This window comes from Eulemur rufifrons, chromosome 16 (genome assembly GCF_041146395.1).
Source record: "Eulemur rufifrons isolate Redbay chromosome 16, OSU_ERuf_1, whole genome shotgun sequence".
Lineage (NCBI taxonomy): Eukaryota > Metazoa > Chordata > Mammalia > Primates > Lemuridae > Eulemur > Eulemur rufifrons.
In genome coordinates, this window is record NC_090998.1 from 34,193,533 (window position 1) to 34,213,845 (window position 20,313).

General features: G+C 34.2%; 1 protein-coding gene across 3 annotated transcripts; it reads right to left on the bottom strand.

Moving 5' to 3' along the window:
- Positions 1–2,052: 2,052 nt before the first annotated feature.
- On the bottom strand, positions 2,053–14,229 carry TWF1 (twinfilin actin binding protein 1). Of its 3 annotated transcripts, XM_069489547.1 has the most exons (10): positions 14,129–14,207; positions 12,396–12,473; positions 10,188–10,366; positions 8,958–9,053; positions 7,902–8,006; positions 7,028–7,048; positions 6,093–6,218; positions 5,676–5,826; positions 5,384–5,505; positions 2,053–4,114 (listed from the first exon to the last, which is right to left on the bottom strand). In XM_069489547.1, exons 1-10 carry the CDS (start codon positions 14,151–14,153, stop codon positions 3,944–3,946), a joined length of 1,074 nt encoding a protein of 357 aa, XP_069345648.1. In that variant the 5' UTR covers positions 14,154–14,207; the 3' UTR covers positions 2,053–3,943. The 3 variants fall into 3 exon arrangements, with proteins under 3 accessions (XP_069345648.1, XP_069345650.1, XP_069345649.1); XM_069489549.1 differs by lacking the exon at positions 7,028–7,048 and having other exon boundaries at positions 14,129–14,229; XM_069489548.1 differs by lacking the exons at positions 7,028–7,048; positions 12,396–12,473.
- Positions 14,230–20,313: the final 6,084 nt, after the last annotated feature.

Genomic DNA, 20,313 nt, shown 5'->3' on the forward strand with positions numbered 1-20,313 from the left:
AACTGTGAGATGATAATAAATGGGGTTGCATTAAGCCAAGTTCATGGTAATTTATTATGCAGCAATAGAGAATGAATACAGATTACTCCCATGATGATTCTCCCATGATTTCTCATCATATTTACAGGTTCTGCCCACACCCAAGGGATATATAGAAATTACAGAGGATGTACACCAGGAGATTATAGTGTACATACTGATTTTCACTGGATTTCTCTTTTCATCAGTCCCTAGTCTTTTGTAGTTTGTTTTACCAGAGAGTGAGAGCCCATTGGATAGTAGTGGCAAATTAATTTTTAATGATTTTTAACTATTTAAAACTCTTAATTGGTTTATATGATTTGAAAATGTATTTTACAGCTTTTAGTGAGAAGGAATTTACTTAAACATAAAAATTGATTGATAGAAAAACTGCTATGCATAGAAGGAATACCTAATGTCTGCAATTATTCTTTCATTCAATAATCTTTTTGTCATTAGTTGTTTAACACACCCAGAACAAGAGTATGTACAGTGAGCTGTAGCAGATGAGGATCATCCTCTATTGTGTACTGTTTAGACCTTCCTAAGTGCCTTCCTGGGAAACAAACATAGTACACCTTTCAAATCACCTTTATAAATTAAATATTTAAGCAGAATGAAACATTTGCTAGTTGAGGAGGAAAAAGCAAAATAAAATGACTTAGCCCAAATTAATCTAAACAGGAACCCACATAATTTGAGACACAGTATGGTTTAGAACACTGATGATAATTATATTTTAAAATGTAATAATTTAACTATTTCTTGAAATAAATGTATGTGTAAAACAGTGGAAATGTAGCTTATTATGGATTGCGAGCAAACCATATTAAAACTTTTTAAAAATGTAAACCACTTCATTGATTTTGAAAATTTTACAATATAATTTGATAGATATTTCCATTTCTTCAAATGGAATTGATACCAAATTTACAAAAATTAGGCCTAGCTTCCTTCTTAGGTAAGAATATACCTTAACTCTTTTGAAGGCAATAATACAGTAAATTCAAGGTAACAAATCAGATGTTTACTACACTGTTTCATCTCTTTGCCTGATGATATCTGAGCCATCATGGACTCTGGTTGTTTACGCAAAGAAAATGTGAAAGAATATACACTAATTTAAAATGCAAGGCCGGGCGCAGTGGCTCATGCCTGTAATCCTAGCACTCTGGGAGGCCAAGGTGGGATGATTGCTCAAGGTCAAGAGTTTGAGACCAGCCTGAGCAAGAGTGAGACCCCGTTTCTATTTTTAATAGAAAGAAATTATTTGGACAACTAAAAATATATATAGAAAAAATTAGCCGGGCATGTTGGCATACCTGTAGTCCCAGCTACTCGGGAGGCGGAGGCAGAAGGATCGCTTAAGCCCAGGAGTTTGAGGTTGCTGTGAGCTAGGCTGACGCCAGGGCACTCATAGCCCGGGCAACAGAGTGAGACTCTGTCTCAAAAAAAAATAAAATAAAATAAAAATAAAATGCACACCTTAGGACATTGTTTGAGTTCTGAGTAGAAATGCCTTAGACAGTTTATATTTTTAAAAGTTTTTAAAATGAGCCCTGTTAAAGCTATTAATATTTCTGCACCTTTTGTAAAACTGCTACCGAAGACACTCACTGTGTAACATATGCCTAATAAAAAGGATCTATGATACTGAATTGCACACAGAAGTGCATTCAACATTTTAAGAGTTTAGTGTCAAGTAAATTGGTCACCATATTATACTGGGATGCTTCTATCACAATAGGAACTGCATAACTCATAGCATTTTCATATTGCTGTAACAGTGGCAAAGTTCTAATCTAAACTGAGCACTCTAGTCACAACTATTCTTGCCTAAATTTCAAGCTACTTAAAATCCTCTTTAGACTTAGGCAGGCTAATTAACAAATGAATAAACAATAACCTACCACCAGATATTAAATTATGCAAAATAAACATTAAAAAAATTATAGAAAATCAACTTAGAACAAACATACACAACTTAAAGAGAAAAAATTTTATTGTGATATAAAATGCACTTATAAAATGTCCACAGAAGGCATGGAATTCTTCACTGCTATATAAATTTACTGGGAATATGTTATTCACCATCTAGTTATGATAATGCCACCTAAAACATAGTGTAAACGATGAGTTATACTCTATAACAAATGCATCACTGATTTTCAGCAATCATTGGTTTATTAATAATTAATTTAAGACTACTTAATCACATCTACATTCTGGAATGTCCATTTACTTTCATGTAGTGTAGTGGAATTTAGAGTATAATTGCACATGGATGGTAGAGAAAAACATTCACTACTAAATTATTGTATATCTTCATTACAGGTAACATTCTTCTGACTGAAACTAACAGCTTCAGCTATGGTCTGCAACATAGCTCCAGGATTCTTAATGTAATAATTTGTGTGTACGCATGTCTATGTGCACCCATAGAACAACTTAAAGTATATCTTTAGTAAATAAGTGCAGCATTATTGTTGATTACTTTGCATGTTTAAATATTACAGTCTGATTATTTGTAAACAAAACCCCACACAAATACTCTAAATTCTATTTTTAAAATTCTGTCAACCCATAATTATTCTTATACTTACTTGAACACACATTGAATTTCTGAAAGGTGCATATATTACCTTAGATAATAAGGTTTAGAAATGAGTGCTTTATACTATGAAATGTGCATTTCTGATTTTTTTTTTATGCAGCACAAGGTTTAGATCAAGAAATAACAAATCCTGGATCCCCACAGTTCGTTTAGAAAATGCCTCAAAGTTATGGCTCTTGCAGCAGGTTTAACAAAGTGTTCTAGCTCTCTCTATTTCAAGTATTAAAGAAATATGAGGCTCAAAATCTCTCTAGGTTGTAACTGAAAATGCAAAGCTTTAGAAAACAGTTAAATGTGTTTAGAAATATAATATTAATTGAAACAAGATTCTTAAGGTGTTTATCTGTGTTAGGCCAAGTACTAGGACTTTAAAACAATTTTAAATCTGAATATTTGCTCAGAAGTGATAAAGAACACAATTTGCCTATAAATATATGGTTTTGGGGGCAAAAGTCAACCTTGATGTTTAAAATTTTTCCACTTTTGTTCCCTTTTGAATGATATTAATTTAAATTTCAATCTGAACATAAATATTTGGCCCCATAGTTCTTACAATGAAATGACTTACTTTGGAAATGCAAATTTTTTAAAGCACTAGAGAGAATTCACTAAGGCTGTTCAAAGTCTTTCAATGTCATCAGAAATCCTGCAGTATAGAAAATATCTAGTACCCTTGAAGTTTCAGAGTAAGCTGTTCTTCTGAAATTTCAATGCCACTAAAAAAACAAAAAGTCAAATAGAAAAGACTGCTGCAATAAAGCACTGTTTCTAAAAGTTGCAGACATGATCCTACAGTCTGACAGTTAGCAAAGTTCCTCAAAGTAAGCCAACTTCCCACCTTTTCTTAGGCACACTGAATTTTCAGCTTAAAAAATAGCTGGTTCTTAACATATTCATTAAGTAATATGAATATCTTAAGGTCTTTCTGTCTCTCTTAAAAAAGAATTCAGATATTTCACTAAAATGTAATAAGAAGTATATCCTACTTTGAGACATCAGACTTTCCGGAACTGGCCCAACTGTATAAAATTTTAAGAATTATGTGAAAGTGTGGAATCAACACTCTATGAAAACCGTGTGACAAAATTAAACATTATTATGTTGAATCCTTTTCTAGCTTTAACTCAAAAATAGAAATAATGAGTCTTATATAACATTATTTTAAAAACACACAGAGGTGAAAAGTGCTATTTTTCAAAAAGTACAATTTTTTTCCCTACAATATATCAATATGGAATGATTTCAGTTCTCCTGTACTAAAAGCTGGACTTTTAAAAAACTAGTATTGCAATGTTTAACGTGTAGATTTTAATCAGTAGTGGCTTCAGTTTCAGCTGGACCCCTAATTAGTCTCCGAATTCCTCTTTTTCCTGCAGGACCTTTTGGTTTTGCAAAACTTTGCTTATGCGCATGTTGCTTGGGATGTACTTCTTCATAAAGGAAGTCTGCAGTCAATTCATCCCCATTGTCTATCTCAATCTGTAAAAGATGAAATTAGTAGTGGAATACAATATAAAAAAAGCACAACATTTAAAATCTAATACAATCAACAAGCCAGTTTTCAGGTATGACTCTCACAAATAAGTACATAACACCTGTTCCGGCAAGAGAGAATCAAGGACCATATGTAAATAGTTTCATTTTCTTCTTTTGGGGGAAGGGTGCAATGAGTTGCTTGAATATATAATCAGCTATAAGCACTTGTATTTGGTTCCCTCTTACTGCTCCAATTTAAATAATGTTTAAAAGTAGAAGCCACCACTATATTCTCAAGTTAGCACACTATATATTCAAGACACATTACTCATGGCCCCTTCATCACTTGAGCCGCTCAAAATCAGTCTAGAACAGCAGTCGGCAAACTATGGCCTACATGCCACATCTTGCCCAAGCTAAAATTGTTTTACAGTCTTACAGGTTGTTAAAAACAAAGAAACAAATGAAAAGAATATGTAACAGAGACCATATGTGGCCTAGCAAAGCTTAAGGATATTTACTATCAAGTCCTTTATAGAAAAAGTCAGCTGATCCTTGCTGTAAAAGGTGCTACCCATGCTAAAGTGATTCTTAGAATCTTAAAAAGTTTGAAAGGTCTAGTACCTAAAATATTGGTAGTTTGTAAGGACCTGTATTTTAAGAGTTAAAGGGCTCAAGAATTAACTGTATCTTTCCCCCATGCCGTATCTGTATTTAAGAATATAAATTTAAGAAAACTGGTAGCTTAGTTCCCCAAATTCAAATGTTTATGCTTGTTCTCTCTTTCCCCAAGAACTGGAAAGACCCCACCATCCCATGAGTCACCGTAATAAGTGAAGACTGTAGCTCCTTATTAGGAAGGAGTCTAGAAGCAATCCCAAGTATGTAGCTCTAGCAGCTCTGTCCAATAGAACTTTCTGCACTGATGGAAATGTTCTATAAATTCTTCACTATCCAATACAATAGCCACTAGCCACATATGGCTAATGAGCACTTGAAATGTGGCTAGTGCAATTAAGAAACTGAATTTTAAATTTTATTTTAATTTATATTTAAAGTTAACTGGCCACATGTGGGTTATGAGAGAGCATTGATCTATAGAGAGATGGGGATCATCATAGGTCACCCCTAGGCACTTACAGGAGAGCCTAAGGATTTAGGATGAGAAAAGGCAAATAAACATTTTCATTTATAAATCACAGTACATGAGCTACATAGAAATGACAAGAAAAATCTAGCCAAAACTGAGGACTTTAAAAGAAGTAGGTCTACCTTTCTAATTACATCCATTTGTAGTTGTCTTTCTACAATTTCTAGTAGAGGGCTCTTGCAGCTAGAATACAGCATCCGTTCTCTTATACTGCATGTGTATCCAGGCATTGAATAAATAAAAACTGTAAGTTAAAATAATAACATATACAATTAACAGCATACTAGTTAAAGCAAGTACATAAACCTCACAAAATACATTTAAAGCTTCTGGGCAATAAATGAGTAAGACTGTAAGGCTGAAATATCAATAAGCAAACTAAATGTAAAGTGTTAAAAACAATGTATAATATACCTATGGACTCTAAATAGTCTCCTTCATGGGAATGTTTATACAGAAAGAAATGGTAACGTGCTGAATCCTTGGGAATCCTCTTTGGCAAATCTTTTAGTTCTGTATTTGTTGTGTTGGCCAAAATTATAATTTCATTTTTTATATCTATTTCCTGTCAATAAGAAACAAAATACATTCATTAAAACAAATACACAGATATTAAGTTAAAATCTTATAATAAAAAAACTAAGGGGGAACTTATAAAGTTCTGGATTGACTTTTTAACAATGAACATCTATTGCTTTTGTAATTTAAAAAAATGAATAAAAAATCAGAAAGCAAATTAAAAAATTTAAAATCCATTAAAAATAAACCTTATACAAGCTGTAAACTACCAAAAGAGCAGCCATTTCATAATAATCATTATATATCTCTTACCAATTGCACATAGTTAAGCTGTCTGTTATTCAATTTTTCCAAAGCCTGAAAAGCTTCTCGAGAAATAGGGAATGCTACTCCTTGTAGTGTCTGATGCTTAGTGTCCACACCCACATCAGTTTGTACCTAAGTATGACAGATTTAATTTACTGGTAAAGTTTTAGCATTTAGCAATGTCATATGGCAAAAATAAGAAGACCCAACCTCTATAAAATGAGTGAACATCATTCAATCCTTGCCCAAAATATAATTAAAATTAATACTTAAAACATTATGAACTTTAAAAGCAAATTATTTTACACATTTGTTCATGGTCCTGCTAACGTTTTGTTGACATGCAGAGTGCATGACACATCTTTATGAAAATGTTGGGTGTGCATGTTTGAATGAATGTGCAGTGTTAGTGGGGTTTTGGGGGTTTTGTTTGCTTTTATGTTTGGTTCAGCACAATTTCAGTGAGCTACATAAGCTCTTTAAAGTGTGATCAGATTATACCTTTAATCACAAAATTTTACTTGATAGAATTTATAAACAGTAATGTACATACAATATGTATAGAACTTTACTTTGTTCTGTTGGACATAAAATGCAAAACGAACACCATGCATTGAATTGAGAAGTAGTACAAACACTATACAAAGACACAACACAGCTCAACAAGTTATACTACTGCAGAAGTTCCAGACTTAGAGCTTTCTTTACTAAGAACATAGGTGTGCATGTATTGGAAGGGGAAAAGGATAGTTTAAGAAAGCTTTCAATGCACATGTTTAAGATTTTTATACTTGACAAATGATAGCTAGTATAGGGTCTCATTTGCAGTGTTGCAAAAGAAAGTCCAATAGAAATTTTACTTTTAAAAAAATGAATGGAGATTCTACAGCATAAATGATATTGGATAATGAAAACATCATAGAACATATGCAAATGCATACCCCAATACGATCCTCTGGGTTCTGATTGCAAGGAATAAAACAAACTATCAAACTTGTCAAAAAAAATCACATAAAAAGTCCTACTCAAATAACTTGAGTTAAAATAATATAATGATAGATCCTTGCTACCAATTTAATACTAAATGATATTTAACCATTTTCCAGACTGATTCCTATTAGCCTGTTATTACTCAGACTAGTGAATAGTGGTTTCAGCTACTTGTTCTTTTCTGTAAAATGCCAGTAGAAATACAGTAGCTGTTCCAGCATATAATTAGAATGGCTGCAGAAAACACATTAAAAATATGATAAACTCTAATATGGCTGAAATTTATTGACTCTAATATGCTCAACAAGTACTCAAATAACAATCTTTCATATATATCTCCATCCAAGTAGTGTTCATAGAAGTTAATTTGTAGACCTTCTAGAAAACTTAAACATCCTACAGCATTTATATTTTATTCTATTTTGTCATCATTATTCTCTGAGTAACATAACAAAATAGAAAAATAACATGCTTCAGGCAATCTTATTAGTTATAATAGTCTTTGTACTAAAGGGGTAATACACACGTTTCCCATTTATATAGTATTCAAAGCACAAAGTTAACAAGTTGTACTTTTAACAGGTAGATTTACTATTTTTGACATGTATATTACAGGAGAAAGCTATTTATCAAATTGATATGAAGTTTAATATTCATTTTTAACTTTTTCTGAAAACACATTGAACACAGTCTTATCTCTAAACTAAACAGAATAAACCTAAGTTACCTAACTTCTCTATTTTCTAGTTACCTCCATATCTACTAATTAAAAATATGATATTTTCAAACACTTAAAATCTTGCAAGGGATTCAAACCTAATTTACCTCACTAATTTTAATCTGTCGTAATTCTTCCTCAGCTGCAGTCAATGGGGCAGGGGAAGACTGTGACAGCAAATATTTTTTATATCCATGTAATGATACATCTTCCTGTAAGTACAGAAATAGACCATTATCAGTTATTCTCTAGAAGTAAAACCAGAGTGAAGTTACTTTAGGAAAAACAAAATCATTAATTTCACAAAAAAGATTTTAAATGAAAATAAATAGCATAAAAAGTTTTACTATCTCTTTTCACTTTTCTTTAATCCTCTATTTTAAAAGTTTCAAAACTTTTTAATTTTTTAACTTCATTTCCTAAAGTTTTATAATTACTAAATCTTTAGTCTGAGTTTGGTGGTGGTGATGTCACCAAAGTAATGAAGCTGGTCAACCCTCAAGTCTACAGGATAATTACAACAAACCTTCTGGAGAAAACTGCCTTATAATTATTCAGTAATCAGCATATTCAGATTCTGATTCTATTTTACAATGATTTATATAATTTCTCTATAGTTATTCATAGAAAATTATGATAGTTTTTACATTAAAAGAAAAAATATACTCCACAGAGGTCTACTTATCCAAATTTTGTGGTTTAGAAGACTGCCACTCACACAATTGAAACTAGCCCATCTCACAATTAATGGTGAACAAGCAACATACTCTCATCTAGTCTTGTGCTGTATCCACTAGATTATATTACTTTCCGAGACAGAAAAGCTCTAAACAAATAAAAAAAAACCCTGTTGAAAAATATATTTAAATTTTCTTAATTTGTGTGTATATGTATAAATACATGTATTTACCATATAAATATTTTTAAAGAATATGTATAATGTTTTAATACCACTTGTTCTCAATATCAAATAGACACGAATGAATTCAAAGTTACAGATTCACTAGCGTTAACTTGCATATCATATGAAATATAACAATATTTTCTCTCTTATGTTTACAGATTCATACATCTGAATTCATATCAGTTACCTATTACTTAGGAGTTCTTTAATCATTTTAATTGCAACATATAGAATCCACATAAAAATATAAGTTTTATACCTTTACTGTTCCAAATACTTCATCTTTAATGTGGCCACCTCCAAACTCCTTTTTCAGAGTTGCTCTTGTTGCTGCATACAACATTTTTTGACGAACCTATTCAGTTGTGAAAGTTTACTTAGAAGTTTACAGATGAAAACATATTATCACAAAACAAAGCACATTCTGAATGTATTAAATCTTCAAGCACATTAAAAATGAAATAAACTGTGATAAAGCTGAAGCCCACTGACTATAATATCTTAAAGTATGTGTGTACAAATAACCATCCTAACACGAACATCTAAAGTATCAATAGCTATTAAGGTAGATTTCAATTTACAATGTAAGTCACATTTTTTTTAAAAGCTGAGAATATATAAATTTTTAAAAATTCCTCAAAGTATAAAATGAGTTCAAGGATTAATAACTACTTTAAAATAGTAGGGAAAAAATGAAATCAAGTAACCTTGATAGCAACATTTTACTCAAAGCTAGATCAGATATTACTAATTAAATTGTTAAGAATCAAATACTCATGGCTTCCCTATGTCATATACCATTCTGTGAGGGACACAGGATGACAAGAAATATACTATTATTAAAATTTTACTAGTATCCATGGAATGCAACTGAAGATAACTACCAACTAACAAATAATTTCATAATCTTGCACAGTCAAATCCAGTATTCAGACAGGATTTATGAAATTAAAGAGGATGGGATAATCTTTTCAGAATGATTATCTAGATAACTTTAAAAATTGTTAATTTTTTTACAAGAAATATGAGAATCTTTAACAAATTGGGCATATTCAGGTATCAGTTTTGTCTTTTGTTCTATTTAGTCTGTCCACTACTAACTTTGCTAAGAGAGATACTTATTTATTTGCATACCTACCACCTGAATGGTAGTGATTAATAATATATGGTGAATACTAACAAAATTTAACATAATGTTCAATTAGTTCTCAGAAGCAGTTAGCTTCACTCTTCAGAGGCCCATGGAATCATTTATAATTGCCACAGATTTTAAATTTTTAAATTAATAATTATTTTTATTTCAAGGACAAAGCTTCTGAATCTAAGCGCTTGTTTGAATCCACATTATTAATCCAAAGATTTTTTTTCCCCTATGATCATTCCCTTCTTTGGGAAATGACCGCTGCCTTTTAAATGTCAATCAGCCTAGAAATAGTTTTTTAAAAATTCTTTCTGTCATTTAATGTTAAACTACTAAAAAATTACTTACATGAGAATGATCTGGAGACCACGCAATGAATATCCATTCATAACCCTGGGCATTCTGAGAATCTAACCTGAATAATATATAGCATGGTTGTTTGTCCTCCAACAGAGGTAAAACAAAGGAATCATAATCCTTATCCCAGGAATCTGAAGGCTGACTATATGATCCAATCACAAGTTGCTCTATAAAAATAATTTTTAAAAAGATAGGTAAATGATTTGAAAGACCAAGTGGTAGTTCCATGAAGACTAGAAAAATAAACCTGAAGTCATTTCCCAGTTATGATAATATTATGCACATCAAAAAGTTAAAAGGAAAAAAGTGGCACAGAAAATAATTATGACATAAAGTATTACTAAAAACAGGAAGACTTTATGGATAGCATGGTTAAAATTTTTTATACATACACATCACAAAAATGTATAAAATGATCCTAATAGTTGAGTTGAATAGTCAAATAATTGGTGATTATAGTTCTATTTTCCAAAATGCCTAGCAGTAAATTATCAATAAAATATATTTAAATAACTGTACTACCACTCAGAATAATTTCTGAAATTAACACTGAATTGTAGAGTAAGAAATACTAAATAAAATAGGTTTAACTCCTGTTTGGCCGATGCTACAGATTAAAAATTTGCCTAGAAGCATAAATTGGTTCAGCCACTTTGAAGCACTATTTGGCAAAATATGGTAAAATTTTGAATGTTCTCTGCATAGAGAATCTCTTGCACATATGTACAAAGGTGTTCATTGCAGCACTATACAGTAACAGTGAAAATTGGAAATAACCTCAATGTTCACCAGTAAGAGAATGGACAAAAAATATGTGGCATAGTCATTTGATAACATTCTATTCATATTTTAAAAGAATTAATGACCTCTCTATGAAAACTCATTGCAAAAATAACATTTACAGAAAAAGGAAAGATGCTGAATAATATGGTAGTATGCAGTTTACGTGAACTTAAAAACCTAAACAGCAGTATCTGCTACTTAGGGATACATGTAAAAAAGAGATTGCACAAATTCAAAAACTCCTAATTGTAGATGATTCAAGGGAAAGAGGTCAGAAAGCAAAATTGCTTAAACGGGATACTCATATCAGAACAATATCACATTTTTAAAAATGCGTGAAGCAAATATGATAAAATGTTAGTTACTAATTTAAGGGGAGACATAGGCATTTATGATACTATTTTATTCTTTGAGATTTCCTTTGTTAAAAAATTTTCTCAAAACAAAAAATAAAACCAGAAAATAATGATTTAGGAAATAATACCATTTTATTTCTGTAAAGATGCTAGTTAGATTAACTTTTCTATTTTAGTTACTTAACTAGTCACTCAGGAAGTGCTGGCATTTAAAATTTTAACTCATTATTTCTGAAACATGCTGGTTTATAGCATACATTTATTCCTGTTGAATGTGTAATATATATAGAACAAAAGCATATTTTACAAACTATTCTGGTATTTTTAATATATAAGCAGAAAATGGAAAACAAATTAGATTTACTTCCAGTCTATGAAAGAACAAGTTATATTTCCAAAGCAAAATATTTCAAGGTATTTAAGGAATTAAGCCAATTGAATATTTTAACACATTCATTTGTGATCAGGTAGTTTTAACAGTAATTACTCAAATTTAAATCTGCCTTATTTAAAAGATTCTCACACCCAACCAGTTTCCCTGCTTACTTTTAAAGAATCAATTGATAGTTTGTTACATTCTCAGAATTTCCCTAATACAACAAGGGTAATAATCATTCCTGTAGCATAGGCTGCAATCAGGTGGAGAAAATGGGAGAGTTTGAAATCCTTTGTTTCTACTTTAAAACAAACTTTACTGAATAATTCACAAGTAACTATTTTTTTTGGATAATCACCTGTTAATTTATTTCCATTCCAGAGATGGAAGCACTGACATTAGAAACAGATTGTGGTGCAGAAACTGAGACACAAGAAGTAAAAGAGGAAGACATCACATTAAAAAACATCTTTCTGTTTCCCTGATAGCTAGAGAATTCAGAAGGAAAACAGGGACCATAGGGACCCGCACAAAATGTGAGGAATCCAAGTTACCTTACTTAAGGTAAGCTGTGAACATACTGCACATTAACAAAAAGTTCAAATCACTAACATTACTTAGTTTAAAAATATAATACCCAATAATCCAGGGACAAACAATATTTTAAAATGTTTAACTAACCATTTTCAATAGATATTTTCAGAAGTCTGTACTTTCCATTTCTGGCTCTGGCAAAGATATCTTTAACATCTTCACTTGCTGTGGAAAAAGATAAAGAAAAGCAAACCTATTTTTTTATACTTACGTATGAATACTTTCTTTTGCTACCTATATGGGAAACAATGAATTACAATACAAACAAAAAAATCTGAAGTATTTAGCATCCTCTTATCAGTATTATAAAACTTAAAGGCGTAAGATAGCAGACATTGTATGCAGTTAAGAAATATTAATATATTCTAAAAGCATGTTAACATTAATTCTAATCTGTTTTAGCTAGATAATTCTGTAGCAAAAATAACACTGGGGTGAATACCCTAAAGTTACTCAAACCCAATAATGGGCAAATACAATTCTGAAAAACACCTTTAATGCTTTCTTAAAAAATGTTAAAAACTTGCTTTCATTCTCTTCTAGTTTAGTTTCAAGATTATGATAAAGACACCTCCTTCATCAATTCATTTTCTGTATTTTCCCACTAAAAACAACAGTAACTATCAGTTATCCGATCCTGATTTTTAAAAAATCCAATAAAATGCATTCAATCTTACACTTCTGGTTATATTTTTCTAACTTGCATTTCTCAAAATGCTAAAGTAAACTCATTGAGCAAATATATATTTAATAATCTGACCCTTGTCTTCCTATTAAAACTTCCATTTCGTTCTTGTGTTGTCTACTAACAGCAAGAAACACTAATAAGTAGTGCTTGCTGTAAGGCTCAAGCATGAAAGTCAATAATTACATACTTAAATGTCAAAATTAATGCGGGCAAATAAAACAATGCTTTTAAATATGAGAATATTTTGCTTGTGTGCGTGTGCAGAAGTAGGGGGTGGTGTAAAAGACCCTTAAGATCAGAACACACAATTAAGTGTTCATTTGGGGTAAAGATTCGTTGCCTACTCACAGGAAGAGCTTGGGTTTATATTGGAATTCATTAAGTGATCACAAGTAACCCCGGGATATATTATTTGACTCTGATGAGGTGAGCGCTTCCAGGCTGTCCATTTTCAAACCAGGAAATAATGGAGGTCAGATAAAACTGCCTTTTCAACTGTCTGCACGGGCTGACTAAATTTAATCCACACAGATCAGACTTTTCAGTTCTCCTGGAGAGTACCCAGATATAAGACCAAAACACACCCCACACTCAGGATTTCTCAGAACATAATTCATATTCCCATTGGGGGAGAAAATGTGTAAGAGTTTGGGAAGTACCCCTACTGATAGGAGAAAGATTCTGGCACGTTTCGTTTTATAATCAGAGTCCTGTATACTCTTTGGACGGTGAAAAGGAAAACTCGCCGGGCTCCCTATAGCGAAGGGAGCTTCAGTCGCCTCCACTGTTCCAGCTCTTCCCCGCCTGGTAAAAAAGGGGAAAGTTGGCCTAACGTCGGGGGCTCTGGAGGGCACGCCCCCTTCACTCAGGCCGCCTCAGAAACCAATTTCCTTCGCTCCTCCGAACTTCGGGTCCGTCTGCAACGTGGCGGCGGCCGGGCCCAGCTGGAGGCGGCGCGAGCCGGGAGCGCCCGGCAAACCGAAGCGCGGAGAGACGCCGAGGCCCCCAGGCCCCGCGGGACCGACTCCCTGCACTCCCGGCCCGACTCTGGCCCTGCCCGCCCCGCAGTCCGCCCGGCTCGCCCGGGCCTCCCGGGAGCCCCTTCCCCGCGGGCCGCGCCAGGCGCCGTTACCTTGGATGCCGGTCTGGTGGGACATGGCGGCGGCCGTGGGCTCCCGGCTCCAGCGCTGAGTGCAGCGAGCGGCCCCGGCCGGCGGCTCCAGGAAGTGGCCGCTCCTCCGCCGGCCCAGCGCGTCATCCGCCCGCGACCCGCCGCCGCCGCCCCGCCCCGCCCTGCTAGGCCCGCGGCGTCCCCGAGCGCCCTAGCCACCCCACCGTCCCTCCCGGCCACCCGCTGTAGGTCCCGCCCCTGGCCCGCGCCCAGCTCTCCGCCGGGGCTCACGGCCTCTACACTCGCCGCCGCCTCTCCCGCTCCACCGGGGGGAAAGTGCCACCGAGCGGGCGGGAGAGCTTTGCGTTCCAAAGTCTGCCCTCCAGCGACCCCGCCGTCTCCGCCATTCGCTGGGTCAGCAAAGGGATGTTCAAAAACGGAAATGACCATTTTACTGACTGTGTATTTTTCAACTTTAAAAAAGCTATGCACAACACCCTTCTTTGTTTACTCTTCCTGGAATCCACACAGTTTGTTTTAAAGAAAGGGCCTATCGCCCATTTTTTAAAATGAGAATTAATATACTATAGACGTTTCCGTCAGTTTTTCCCACAATTTTAAATTGAGTTAATCTCTGATTGTTAGCTTTTTTCTTCCCAGTTGGGCACATTTAAAGACCAAGTGTTCCTTTCTCTTCATTGCAAAAAGAGACAGCCACTGAGAGTGATAAGATTAGCTGACTTCTCTGTGGTTCATTGTACCATTGCAAACTAATACTGCTCTGCCTTTAGGTTGGCCGTTTATTTTTTAATCCAGTAACTGTTCAGAATTCTCTCAGATAAATTTGTCAGATAGCAGGTATTATTAAAAATTATTTTCCATTTCTGCTTTTGTGAACAAGTATTTCCCTTCTGAAAGGTAACGTTAGAAGTTGTTTTTGTACTGCTTTTCTACCACTTCTAGGTAGAAAGCTGGTTCTTGTTTTTAGGGCCTTGAACTGATAATTATACAAAATTGCCATCTGCTAATGAACAAATACTTTGTTCATGCCAATAATACAAGTGCATGTTAACAAAATTACTTTTCAAATACTGTACAAAGTATTTTCAATTGGTTATTAACTAGCAGGCCTGCAATTGTTTTTATTACAGAGATCACAGCAAACAAGGTTGCCGTGCTCTGTTCCCTGTTCCCTAAGCTCTGTTTCTCAAACAGATCCTCAGATTCAGGAATAAGTGAAATTTAGCCTGAGTTTTATGACATGTTTGAATTTAAGAAATGTAGGGAGAAGTTCCATTTTAACCAAATTCTTCCTGACATAATGGTTCACCCTGATTTACCAGTTTTTAACTGCATCATTGAGCAGAGAGAAAATTGCAGAGTTCACCTGCAATTTTTTGAGTAATTCATGTCCTAGTGACTTGGGGAAATTCTGAAAGAAGTCAGCATTGCTCAAAAGTACTAATAAAAAAAAAAAAATAAGCTCTCCCATATTCATGCTTAGTAAGGACCACTGCATGCTCAGTCCTAAAGAGGAAAGTTCGTTTAGGTTGGGACTGCCCTGGCATCCACCTGAAAGTGCTCATTTTTTGTTAGTACAGTAGTTTGACTTACGAGCTGCAAGGGTTTTGGGTACATTGCTCTGTCCTAGCCACAAATGTTTGACCACCTTTCTTCATCTATTGTGTCTCCAGTTATTGAACATTTGCCAGAACTGTCATAACAATAATACCTTAGATTTGTATAATGGTTTACAGTTTTCAAAGAATATATAGAGACTTATTTGAGTACAACATAATCGTGACAGGCTAAATGAAACATTATCAGGTTTTATTTTTTAACTTTAAGAGATTTGGAAATTGAGACATAAAGAGGGAAGTCAGCAGGTGTCATGACTGACAAGTGTTTGTAAGAGACAGAAACTATTTTAAGACAATGTATGTAAATAAGGAAGTTTATTATAAGGATACATGAGAATCTCATAGGTCCTGATGGCCTGACTTCACCTCTTCTTTTCTTTTCTCTTTTCTCTTCTCTTCTCTTTTCTTTTTCTCTCTCTCCGCAAATGGGATCTTTCTGCTTATGCATTCAAAATGGCAGAATATGACATTTCCCAAATTGACAGTCACAGTTCTAGCTGTATGCAGGAGTTACAATAGCTTGTCCAAGTCCAAGTTCAAAATTCCTAGGAGAAGAAATGTGAATAACCCTGCTTGGCTCATGTATCAAATGGTTCTTGGCCAAGCTGCCTGGTTTATCCAGTATATACTGACCGACGAATGAAAGGCAATTACCACAGGAGGGGAGATGGATCTTGGGCTTGGAAAACAGTCTTATAATTCCTACTTTTTGCAATTTAGTAGAACTGATGTTTAGAACCCAAGTTAGCAGAAACAAACACAAATGCATGAATGGGGCAATTAAATAACATAAATGAATGAAGCTAACAAAGGAAGATTGTGGTACACAGATGAAGCACAGACTCCACCTAAAAGGAGTTACTACTACTCAACTCCAGTTGACTAATGCTTTTGTGGGAAGTGAAGCCCAGAGTAACTAATCTTCTGCTTTTCAAGTGATGTCAGAAATTGGGGTTTTATGGGAAATATCTATTTCAATTTCTTGGGAAAACAAAAACAAAAAAAGACCATATCTATAGGTTAGATTTGACCTATGGACTGTTAGTTTAGGACTTCTGACCTAGTTCTTCTGTCTGGTCAATTGTCAAATAATGATATGTAAAAATCACATCCTCCATGAAGATTTTATACAACAGAAAAGAATATGACGTGCACAGCCTTAATGTGAGCAGCATGCATATTGTGTATAGTGCATGTGCACATAAAACTATAAGGTGTCATGCATTCATCTTATCTCTCCACTGAATTGGAACCTTTTGACAGAAGAGAATCACTTCTTCTTTACTTTGTGAGTTAACGTTAAAGAGGTACACTATTTGCTTTAGGTTTTCCTAGAGAAGAAACCCTGCTATAGGATGAAAATTCACATAGAAGTTGTATGACCATGAACAAAATAATTTAACTTCTCTGGGCTTCCACTTTCTCTTTTGTCATATGCCAATACACATGGCTCATGGTTGTCATAGAAATCAAGTGAGATATGACCGTATGAAGGTCTGACATGCTAGATGTTTGACATGTGTTAGGCTTTGTATCTGTTAGAATTAAGTCTAAAGTAATACGTTATAATACAGTATGTTTCATAATAAGTCAATAAACCACAGTAAATAAAGTTAGACTAAATTTCCAATCAAAAACAATGATCCAAAATTGATTTCTTCCATAGGTTCATAAAACCACAATATCACTATAACTGCTGTGTTTTAAATACTACTAATATATCCTTAGACTTGTAAGGCATCAAATAAGAGAAATAATTCTTTGGGTTATAAAAATAAAAATCAAGTATTAAGCAACATACTTTGACAGAAACTAGCTTTTATTGTATGCATGTGGTTATAACCCCCAACAACCTACAATAAACACCTGGCAAGATTGCTAGAACTTTCAACAAAATGGAATATATAACAGAAGATTCTTTTATTCTAATCAGGCTCTGTGGTGCTGGAATGAGTCACTGAGAAAACAGAACAAAGAGTCTGGGTTAAAGATTAGTTCAAGCAAATGATATTTCTTTATTACTCTCCCAAGTGAAATCTGGACTGAAGTAATCTTAATAAATGATATATACTTTCTAATGAAAGAAACAGGGAACACTTTGGTTCAAAAGAGTTGATAATGATAAGGATGCATATTGGAATCAAAGTGCAGGAAGGCACAAACAAAGCAACCAGCTTTTAATGTATTATTTATAGTGAGATTTTCACCCTGGGTTGGAGAAGTGCCTTAGCAACAGCATCTTGAATCTCTTCCTCATTATCTCTAACATCTCATGTGGAGTAGGTTGGTTTAAATGGCTAATGGGAATATTTGCAAATCACTTTGAACACATAATACTGTCTTTCTCTTTCCCTGTTTCTCTCTCTTTGCTAGTGATGCTAATCAACACCTAAAAATCTCTCACATTTAAATAGCATATACAGAAAATATTCTCTCATACTGAGTCTACAAAGGGGGATAATCTTCTATGGCCTTTAAGTATTTTTATAGTCACCACAGAGGCAACTCCAGCCTTTTCATATTAAAAAAGACAGTGCTGGAATGTGCAATTTGGTTGGAAAATGGTGCAAGGGGACCGTGAAGTGGAGCTTGCACAGCAGGGTTTTGTCTGTTTGTTTGTTTGTTTGTTTTAGAGACAGGGTCTCCCTCTGTCGCCCTGGGTAGAGTGCAGTGATGTCATCATAGCTCATTGGAACCTCAAGCTCCTGAGCTCATTCAATCCTACTGCCTCAGACTCCTGAGTAGCTGAAACTACAGGCTCATGCCATCCATGCCTAGACCCTCTGGTACGTTTTTAAAAATAAATTTGAGAAAACCATTCATAGAAAATAATTGGCAGGTGGGAGGAGGGGAGGGGATGCTCAGTGAGATTATGGGAGAGTTAAAGCCCCTTTACCTCCATCCTAAACTACTCTTTGGAGCTGCTTGAAAACCATAGCCTAACAGTTGGGATTCAAAACAGATTAGTAACCTTTTACTAAGTGCTGCTTCATAACAAAGACTTTATAATAAAGCTTCAATGTATCCTGTTTTTTTAGGAATAGGCTATATCAGTGTGGTGACCTTTCTTTAGCAATGTGGCAATAAAGAAGTTGACTATTACATTTTATGTTAATAATGGAAACAGTAGTACAATGAATCCCAGAAAAAAGGATTGTTCAAAAGTCGTTAAAATAATTATATAAGAACACATATATTTTTTAATGTTTTAATAACAGCTTTTGGTGAGATGGATAGTTATACAATAATTCTTATTTCTTAACAACAAAACTCAGATTTTATTTGATGTAGCAAAGTGCCCAGTTGAAAGTTTGCATTTCTACTTACTTTGCAGCTAGATGTGGCCATGTGATCGAGTTTCGACCAATGGTATGGAAAAGTCATTGGGTGAGTCTTCTTAAAAGGCTTCTTAAAAAGATGATGAGGATTCCTTTTAATTTTCCTTTCCCACTTCCTCCTGTTCCCTATTGAAATGAAGATGTGATGGCTGGAGTTCCAGCTGCTGTCTTGGACCTGAGGTGAACTTGATGATAAAAACCACAAATTAGGATAATGGAAAAGCAAGACAACAAGGAACCTCCTAGGTCCCTATTGACTGTGACTCTCCTTTACCAGAGCTGGCATGCTACCTCCAGACTTATTTTATATTCAAGAAACATAACTTCCATTCTATTTAAGCCACTATGCTCTCCAGTCTCTGTTACTAGCAGCCAAGTATATTTTGTAAGTGAGGCATTTTGCTTTACCAAAACTGTTATGTAAAAATATCCCTCATTATACAGATCTTTAGTTTATAGAGTGAAAATTTGGATAGCAGGTTTGTAAAGCGAGGGATGCTGTGCTATCCAAATCCATTTGGTTCCTGAATTTTAGACTGCAGTTAGTGATAATTTGGATAGCAAAGGACACATATAGTTTTAAAGGTGAAATTATAGCTAGTTGATCTTCTGCATTTCCTGCATGTAACTGGATTTCCTATAGCTTTGCTAAATAGAGAAGCAAATCAGCCAAGACCCGAAAATAGTCCTTTGTACAAAAGCAGCTAAATATGCATTGGTTATCAGATTTGGAAATATTGTATATCTTTCAAAATATATAAGTATTTCTCTATTCTTTACAAAAATTAAACTTTCATGAAGTTCACTACTATAGTAATTGAAAACATTGTAAGAGATACATATATTTTCTGAATTTCAACATTTTTTAAATACTGACTCATCCCAAGGTTATATAAAAACTCAATAAGTATTCACCATCTTTGCAAAAATGTTTAGGATTCTATTTGTTGACCAGCTTTGCTAAACAGCTGAATAGTATTGTGAACAGACATCAGTATTCTCTGTCTGAACTTATAATGTTACAATCTCAGTTTATACTTCAGTCTTTGTTACCTACAATCTTAGACTTGACATTGTTTTATCTGTTCTCTCTTAAATGATTTCTCAGAGACGGCTTCTAAAAGAGAAAACCCTTGGGAACAATTTCTCTCTGGTCTTTCATTTCAGTTTTGTTTGGTATGTCATCAATGGAGAATCAAGCTTGTTAGAGGAATGGGTGGGCTGGGAC